Consider the following 9,938-nt stretch of genomic DNA (forward strand, 5'->3'; position numbering starts at 1 on the left):
CCTCTACCTCAACTAAGCAAATTATTTAAAAATCTGCAGTGCAGGATAGATTCAATGAAAAACAACAGAACCAGACAGCAGTTAAAACTTGAACTCAAAAGGGCAGGAGGAAAATAAATGCAACCATCTCAGTATGAAAAATATATATTGAGATGGGAGTGGAAGTGGGGTGAAGAGACACACTTGGCAAGGCAATGCAATGCAATGGTACCTACAATCTGGTAGGAGGTCCAGAGACGCTTATTTTCAATATAGTTTTAGACAAACAAATAGCAATAATAAAAGATTGCCCTATCAATAGGGAAAGATAATAGTATAAACAAAACCAATGAAATAAGAGTACTTTCCAAACTGCCCAATAAAGAGGGAAGAAAGGGTAATAGGGACACAAAGGAATTTTAACAGCACCATCCAGCAAGAGGCTGGGGGAGGGGAAATGCTCAATCTTCAAATGTCTCTGTGTGGGGAGTCTGGAAATGTAAACCAGTTTTCTTCAATTCATAAAAATCCCTCAATATCACCTACATAATTCAGCAAAACAAATATCCACATTAGTCATGTTTAAATATGTGTAATTCTGGATTTTAAGTTGTTCATCTCTAAGAAAACAAGTTGCACATTTAATCCTTATTGCTTTTAGCCTCATGGTTTATAATTATATTAGTCAAAGTTCTAAAGTCTTTAAAAATTGTTTTTTCTTTATAATTATGCAAATTGTTCTTAATTCTGCTTAGTTTGCTCTGGGATCTTTCCTGTTTCTTTTGAAGTTGTCCATTTCTTATGGCACAATCATATTTCATTGTTTTCATATACCATAATTAGCTGTCATTCTCCAATAACCTCTTAATTTCCAATTTTTTGGCTACCACAAAAAGCTATAAATTTTTTTTCACATACTGATTCTCCTAATTTCTTTTAGATATACATCTAGTAGTGGTATTGCTGCAGGATCAAAGGGTATGTTCTATTTGTTAACTTTCTAAGCATAGGATCAAACTGCTTTCCAGAATATAGGGACCATTCAGAGCTTCATAAAAGAATGCATTTATCCACCTGTTTTCCCTACAACTTCTCTAAAATTGTCAATTTTCTAATTTGTCATTTCTGCTAGTCTGAGAGGTATAAAGAACTATAATGTCTTTGTCTTTTTCTAATAATGACTTAGGGCATTTTGCTCCCCATTATTGTTGATAGTTTAAGAGTTCTTCCTTAGAAAACTACCTATTAACATCCTTTGATCATTAATCTATTGGACAACGGTTCTTTGTCTTATAACTTTGAATCAGTCCCTTATTTATCTTGGATATGAGACCTTTTTTTGTTCCTCAGTTACCTGTTTCCTTCTAATTTTTATCTAAGATTTGTGAAAAAAAAAAAATTAGATTTATCTTGTGTGATTCCATAACTTGGTTAGTCAAGAACTCTTTCCCTATCCATAGATCTGAAAAGTAACTTTACTCCTCTAATCTGTTTATGATGTGACTTTTTACTCTAAGCCACATACCCATTGGAGCTTATCCTGGTACATGGCCAGAGCTATAGAGTCTACATTTAATTCCTACTAGACTGCTATTTTTCCCATTAGTTTCTATCAAATAGTGATTTTTTTATCCTGTATCTGAGGCCTAATACTTAATAACAATGTAACCACTATAGCATGGGGAGAGTTAGCCACTTAAGACTAATTTATCTAAATCATCTCTCTCTCTTTATATATATATATATATATATATATATATATATATATATATATATATATATATATATGGGTTTCCACACTTAGGAAATCACAGATTTTTGATATATCTTATTATATGGATAATCTCTTTTTGATGCCATATGTAAAATCTTTAATACCACCCAGTACAAAATGGAGAAAGATTGTCTACCACTAATAGGCCAAGAAAAGAGAGCTAAGAGGGAAGGGAAACAGGTATTTGAGGAAGAAGGGGGAAAGGTATGGCATTATTAATTGCATCAGATTCTGAAGGCAGCCTGAGATTTAAAATATTGTCTAAAAGTTTTAGGTAGAGAAAAAAGGTCTCTGGAAAATGTTTCCAGCTCCATAATTTTAAAGCTAGACTAATCTATAGTTTTAATTTAATAGGAATAACAAAAGGTAGAAAACAAGACTGGGGAGGACTCTGTACTTTATAATTAATGGTTCATAATTACAAATTTAACAATTTAAAATTCTCATCAATAAAGAATTTCACTTAGAATCATTTGTGACAAGCCTTCGGTACACCTCAGTTGAAGTATGGTATTCAAGAAACCAAAACTGAAAGCTTGGTTCCTCTAAGTAGCTTTAAAATAAGAAAAATCCTCTATTCTAAGTATTAGAATACTTAATACTTAAGTCCATTCTATACTCAGGTTGACATTTTAACACAAAACAGAGTAAGAAAAAACACGTGATTTGGAATCAGAAGACCAGTGAATAAATAAGCACTCCCTTTATAACCTTGCTATAAAATGAGGAAGCTATGTGTGATGATCTCTAAACTCTCTTTAAGTTTTTATCGTCTATAATTTCATAACTTTATGAATCAATTACTATTACTAAGGAAAAAAAACCAAGCACATATCCTTCATGCAAACTACTTCAAATACTGCTGGGTAGTCAAAGCTTAATTCAATAAAAATGTAGAATACTTACTATTCCTATAAAGGAGCTTTACCTGGAAAGATTCTCTTATTCACTTAAGAATATTCAAATTATTAAAATTTGAATAAAACAAGAAAATTTCTGCTTTGCTCTTCTTCCAGTTCTGTCAAGGATAAAGCTTTCTTGGCTAGTACCTAAAATCAGTGATTCTGTTCCAGAAATCAGGTGTTGCTGGTGATGAAATTATAGGATCATAGTTCCAAGTGGACAGGATTTTAGAGATAATCTAATTTAACTTCCTCATTACAAAGGAAGGAACAAGAGGACTAGAAATGGGAAGTGACTTGCCCAAAGTTATGTGCATAGTAATAGGAAAGCAAAGATTCAAATCTTTGTCCTCAAGACTTCAAATCTTTCCCACACATATCAAATATATCTGGTGTTTTGATTTAGTACTCTGATTCAAAGGCAATTCCAGAAAGATATGTTTGGAAGGAGGTATGAGGGAAAAAAAGTTTCAAATTTGGTGTTGCAGAATCCTCTGTATCTATCTTGTAGTTTAGAACTTCAAAACCTGGTTTACTGTCAAGTTCTTCCAGAAGGTATGAAGTAAACAGAGTCTTAAATATGCTCCCTCTGGAAACTTATTCTTATTAGGTGCTGGTAGAGTAATTAGGATTTCCCAAAGAAACTACTTTAAGACCACAGTAAATCTAAAAAGGGAAGTTTTTTATTAAAATTTATTAAACATTTATTAAAATATTTATTACAATTAAATTATATTTTAATTGTAAATCAAAATGTATTGAAATCGAAATAATATGTAAGCTCTTCATAACCCAGCCTCTTCCTTACCTTTCCAGTGTCCTTACATCTTATATTCTGCACATACTCTTCAATTTAGTGATTGCTTGGATACCTTACATAAGACAATCTACTTTCTGACTCAGTATATTTACTGGTCCACCTTCATATATGGAATGCTCTACCTCCTGGCATCCTAAAATCCCGCACAAAGTGTTTCTAAATCTCCCACCTTTGTTGATTATTTCCTACTTATCCTGTATATATAGCTTGTTTATACATAGTTATTGCATGTTGAGACTGTGAGTTCTTGGAGAGCATTTGCCCTTTTCTTCTGCATCTCCATTGGTTAGCACAGTGCTTGGCATATATTACCAGCTCAATATGTGTTTGCTGATCAAGTATTTATTGAATATTTACCATTCCCAGTGCTCTCCATTCAGAACACTCCTAATGAATAAGAATGCTATTTACCTTCTGAATAAGAAGTAATAGACTCAAGATGCAGAATGAGAAATATTTTTTGGTCATAGTCAATGTGGGAATTTGATTTTACTTTATTATGAATATATGTTATAGGAGTTTTGTTTTGTTATTTTTTTCTTCCAACATCTTATGGAAACCTTTTAAAACCCACAAAGACTCGTTCCATGAAATTATATTAATATATATCCATCAAATTCATTTTTACAATCCCCCATGGTATTTCGATTTAAGCATTAAAAATACTTTATCTTCACGATCTCCTAAACTTAGAGACTTAGATATGTTTAAACAGATCTAATTTAAACATAGCTAGTTTAAACAAGCAATGATTTGGCATTTGACTTAGACAAGTACCTAAAACTCAGTTTATTCATTTGTTAAATGAGGTAGGACTAAACGATCCCTAAAGCTTTTTTTCCCTAAAATCTAAAATTCTAAATCTTTTATAATTTTACACATTCATCAGTTTAGTAATGGAGAATCAAATTACAATAAGGGGCTAAAAAAGAAGTCATAATGAAATTTTACAGTACTGCATTTTTAATTTAAGATAGAAAATATTCCATAATTTAAAATTAATGGCAAATTATCTACTTTGTAGTGTAATGGATAGTGTGTTAAGAGTCAGGAGACCTGGTTTGAAATCCCACTTCTAATGCTTCCTAGCTGTGTAAGCATGGGCAAATAATATCTCAGTTTTCTCATATGTAAAATTTGAGTTCTAAAGTTCAGATAAGAATGACCACAAAATACTTCTGAATCAATTCTTTTGTAATAACATCATCCAAAATTACCAAAAACTTGTGACTTAAAACTACAATTACTAGGATAAGCAAAACTTAAAATCTTTTTACAAGATGCAGGGAAGACAGAAATTGCTCATGTCAAATACAAATTTGATTTGTAGCTTTGAGACATAATAAACTTTAGGGAATGAGGCATCTCAAATTTTTTTTTGAACAAGCCAAGTTAAGAGTTACTATAAACAAGTTCAGGTGAACAATGCTGAAGTACACAGCAATTCTCACTGAGTAAGAAATATAAGAAATATTTTATATAAAGAATTTGGATAATATATGCTCCAGGCTTAAAATATGTAATTTAACATAAAAGAAAGGATGCTTTTTAAAACTCAAAGAATTTACAAATTCCTTAAATTACTCTCTTGAAACTACAACTTGATAAAATTCAGAGGCATAATTCAGCATGTCCAAAACTGAATCACTTCTCTACTCCTACAACCTGTTCTCCATTTTTCTTTTTGATGGTAACTATCACCTTCTTTAATATCACCCAATTTAAAAGCCTCAGTCATCTTTGACTCCAGTGAACTTCTAATTAGGTGGCAACTTTAAAATCTCTCTTGTATTGTCCCCTCTTTTCTATTTCTAGTGCAATCAACCCTAGTTCATGGGTCAGTCAGGGGACCTATATTTTAAACCCAACTATACTACTTACCTATGTAATATATTACCTATATTTATAGCAAACATATATTGAGCTGGTAATACATGCAATATGTAAACCTATGACTGTGTGACTCTGAGGGCATTTAACATCTCTGGGGCTCAGTTTTCCTAAATAAGAGCACAGGACTTCTTAAATTTAATTAAACTCTTAAACTGTGATCCCAGTTCCTACTCCTAATCCCTGTTACTGAGACCCTTTCAAGAGATCCTCAAGGTCAAAACTGTTTTCATAATACTAAAATATTTTCATTTCTAATATGGTAATTATCCACAAACATTAATTATCAAAAGCTCTTGAGGTCATTAATAATTTTTAATAGTGCAGAAAGGTCTGAAAGCCAAAAAGTTTGAGAATCACTGATTTCTGTTAGAGGTATTAGTGTTTTTGTAAGACCTGTGGAGCAAGTATGGTTTTTACATTATTGAATAAAACTAAGTTCATTTGATCTTAAAATTTAAAACAAATAGCAATCTACCTTTAGATGACAGTCCCCTAATTCCTGCCAGGCCTGTCCCTAGATGGCCAGTTAAGTCTCTTCTAGTCTTAAATCCTATGACTGGTCCTCTCAATAGGTCTACAGTTAATACTGTGAGAATATTGGTCTCTCTATTGCCTCATCCTGCATAAAAGTGGCCAGTAATCTTATAATGTGTTTTCTAAGTAATGGGAAGGAAAAATCTTCCAAGCTCCACAGAAAATTAAAAACTTCTTGGCCTCATAGATCTAGTTCCAACCTACCTCTCTGCACTCCCTGCATAAAATTCTCTGATCCTTTACTGATTTTTCAGCCTTTTCATACACTGTCTTTGAAATACTTTCTCCTTTCAAGGTTCAATTCAAGTATGTCTTCCTTGTAACTTTTCCTGATCTTTCCAGTTATGGATTTTATCTTCCTGGAATTTACCATACTAACTCTAAACCTTTCCTATACATATAATATTTGGGTTTTATTTTATGAAAGCTCCTTGAGAGGAGAGATGGTTTTCTTTCATCTGAGGATACACTAGAAATATACAAGACAGTGCTTAATAAAAGTAAAGGGGGCAAAAAGTTAAACCTAGAAATACTGCTTGTAGTCTAAACCGCTTAAGTTAAAAATATACAATTTTTTTCCTTCATCCAGATTTACAACTATAATATATGTCTGAGTATGAAACAATTTCCCCCTCCCCTCAGGCTACAATAGGGATCTGCTACACTGCAGTTTTTAGCTTCAATTTATAAGTGTGAAATTGTGTCTGTGACCTTACTCCAGATAAATAGTCTAATCTGACCAACCTTTTGCTTGTTCCACACCACTCACCGGGCATTCCAAGAAGAAAAAAAATCAAGTCAGAAATCAATGATAAGCTCTTCAAAAGAAAACTATTTAATCATTTAATATTTGATTGTTCTATTGCTCAGTATCCTTTTTAATGCATTTAAGTAAAATATATCATTTATAATTATTGTACCAACTTCAACCTATCGTTATTAACTACTCAATATTATTATATGCTAGAGATACTATCCCAAATTTTTCAAGAGATTAAACCACCAGATGGCTAACCAACAAATAGTGTGGAGATTAAATTCAGGCATTAGTGTTGTAGTTAAGTGTGAAAAATACTTAAAGGAAACTTCCCAAGATAGTCTAAAATCAATCATCTTCCCTTATCATTGGTTTAGTCCAAGAATAGGCCCTTCATCTATCTTTTCATCTGACCTACAACCTTCCCAATTTATCTCCCTGCCTAAAGTCATTTCCCCACTTCTAATATCCTTTATGCAGGTGCCCAAGTAATACTATTAAAATATAGGTCTGATCAAGTCACTATCTTTCATAAAAATTCCTAATGGCTCTTTAGTACTTCAAGATTAAAACAGAAACGCATCTGTTCTGGCTCCTAAAGCCCTTCATGATTTGGCATGAAGATATTTTAAGATTTATTACATCTTCACTAATTCTCCTGTTCAACCAAGCTGTTCCATTAGCTACTCCTCTATCATTTTCTGTCTTTATATCTCGGCAGACAGTTCCCTATGCCTAAAAGTTATTCCCTGCTTATCTCTATCTTTTAGATTTCCTAGCTTCCTTCAGGGTTCCATTCAAATTCCATCTACCCATATGAAGCTTTTTATAGATAAGCAGCAGCCCATTCCATCAATTAATCAAATTAACCTTCCATTTACTGTGTATATATTATGTATTAATTTGCTTGAGTACAAAGTTTCCCCTATAGAAAGTATGTTCCTTGAGGGCAGGGCCATTTTCATTTATGTCTGTATAGCCCCAGAACCTGGCACAGTGTCTGGATGTAATAATGTAATAAATGCTTTTAAATCTAGCTGTCAACAAATCTTTTAATTTAAGCATAGCATTTAGTTTCCATCAATAACTTAGCTAGATATTTTATATTAGAGAATTTCAGCTGACAATTCAATCATGAAAAACTAGCTGAGTTCAGACAATTTATCTAGATATGATTTATCTCAACTTTGAGAGGTGAGTGAGTGTCCCTTTAAAACAAGGATTTTTAACTTTTTTTTTTTTAATCTCAGAAATGCCTATGGCATCTTCTATGAATACCTTTTAAATACATAGGACTACCAAGGAAGCCAACAATATTTAAATACAGTTATCAAAACATTTTTTACAAGTTCCCAAGACACTGTTAAGGGATTCTGCTTTAAAAGCACTTCCAAGAGCAACAACTGATTTAACAAAAAATTTAAAAAAATTTTTTTTTGGTTTTTCTCTCTTCTCAAAACAGATGTTAAAAAAATTATTCTTTACTAAGGTGTGTATTCTGTAGAAGTGGGGTCTTCTAATATAAGTGGGTTTTGCTTACCATCCAAAAAGAGACTATTTTTAAGAGGATATGGTTATTGCTATTTCGAACTTTTTTCAAAATAAGGAGCCAAAAAAGGGAGCTGATTCTCTCCAATTTGTTCTTTTTATCAAGCACCAAAAACAGTCTTTAACTGACAGCCTCGTTAGATACGTGTGATCAAAACCAGAAAGTCTAGAGAAACAAATGAGTGTCTTAAAAACTCTAATGGAGCAGTGGAAGACAACCCAAGCAAGTTATTCTGACTGGTCTAACAACAACTTTTAGACTTTACTGGCTGATAACACTCCCACCAAGGGAACACAAAATATATTCTCACCGCCCAAACATCACTTATATATACTATTTAACTATCCAGAGCCAGTTTGAAAATGAACATTTTTTTAAACACATTAGTCTCTTTGGGATCAATTTAGTCTTTTTTAGCTGTGTCCAGATTCAAAGTTTGGATAGGATCCGGTAGGTAGCTTTTACCTCCTCACAAATTCTGAGAACAGGGGCTATAGCAAAATTTAGCTCCGTCCAAGCACCAAGCGAAGTCCAGAGAGTTCATTTATACAGTACATGGCGTTTTGCGGTTACGACCTTGTGTGGTAGGTACCGTCAGTAATTCGGTCAATTTACAAAAAGGAAACTGAGTCTCCGGAGGGGAAGAGACAAGGTCATAAAGGTTACATAAAGGTTTGGCCCAGGGTCCTCTCCCATCTAGTGCTCTTTCGAGCACTACGACCACCGTCTCTCTGCGAGGGAGCGGCGCTGCTGCACGCAATGGGCGCCGAGGGTTTGCCGAAGATTGAGTGAATATTAAAAGACTGGTTATTTTCAGATTTAGGGATAAAATTGACCCAACTGCTTTTTAGCTTCTGGAAAACAGGGTAGGTGCTAAAGCACAGACACTATGTGAATGTTCCAGAATAAAATCAAAGCTACCAACGAATTGCTGCATAGGAGAATCTGTACCGTGGCTACTTACGTTTTCAGTGTCTCGCTCAATGACCGTTGGCAAAGGGGTCCTAGTGGACATTTTAATTCACTTTTAATTTTTTCTCCCACAACGGGGAGAAAAAAGAAAAAAAGAAAAAAGAAACAAAAAGGACGCCAGAAAAACAAGGAACGACAACAAGAAAGAATCGAGCCTCGCCGGTCCGGTGGCCACAGGACAGTCTCAGTAGTGGTTCTGAAGGGGCACCATGGGGGAGGGTGGCTTCCTTCTCCCTCCCCCCGCACAGTGGTCTAGATCCCAGGCTTGGCCGAACGATCCCCCGGGCAGGTTCCGGGCTTCATGCTGCTCTCGCTGCCCCACCCCCCCAGTCTGGGACCGGACACCGACCCCCTCCCCCTCCCCGCCCCGGTGCAGCTGGAGGGGCGGGGAGGCTTCAGGCGTGGGAAAGTCCTGGGAGGAGAGCGGCGCCCAGGGCAGGGCGGCAGAGAGCGAGGCGGAGTTGAGAGAGGGGGTCTCTAAGGTCCGTCGCGGCTCCCGAACCGGGCAGTCAGGGAGGAGCCGCACGAGCAGAGGCGGCGGGATGCAGGGCAGGGCAGAGCCAGGCCGGGCAGCAGAGGGGAGGCTGCAGGGTCCGCCCGCCAGACTTTCCCGGGCCCCGAGAGCCTCGCACTGCTCCGGGCGCTGCTCCTCCTCCTCTACCTCGCCTCAGGTTTCAGCGCCGGGGCCTTCACACCCCGGCACCAGCCGCCCGGAAGAGGAGTGGAGAGCAGGCTGCGGAAGGTCACAGGTGCCGACC

At 35.6% G+C, this 9,938-nt stretch overlaps 1 protein-coding gene across 4 annotated transcripts in view; it reads right to left on the minus strand.

Annotated features, from left to right (window-relative positions):
* The window catches only part of MARK3 (microtubule affinity regulating kinase 3), a 125,296-nt gene extending 115,958 nt beyond the window's left edge, over positions 1–9,338 (minus strand). For all 4 annotated transcript variants that reach the window (XM_074291192.1, XM_074291191.1, XM_074291190.1 and 1 more), the window contains exon 1: positions 9,173–9,338. In XM_074291192.1, coding sequence (XP_074147293.1) covers positions 9,173–9,223 — 51 coding nt within the window. In that variant the 5' untranslated portion in view covers positions 9,224–9,338. The remainder of the gene's footprint in view (positions 1–9,172) is intronic.
* Positions 9,339–9,938: the final 600 nt, after the last annotated feature.

Source organism: Sminthopsis crassicaudata, chromosome 2 (assembly GCF_048593235.1).
Source record: "Sminthopsis crassicaudata isolate SCR6 chromosome 2, ASM4859323v1, whole genome shotgun sequence".
In the NCBI taxonomy this organism is placed as follows: domain Eukaryota; kingdom Metazoa; phylum Chordata; class Mammalia; order Dasyuromorphia; family Dasyuridae; genus Sminthopsis; species Sminthopsis crassicaudata.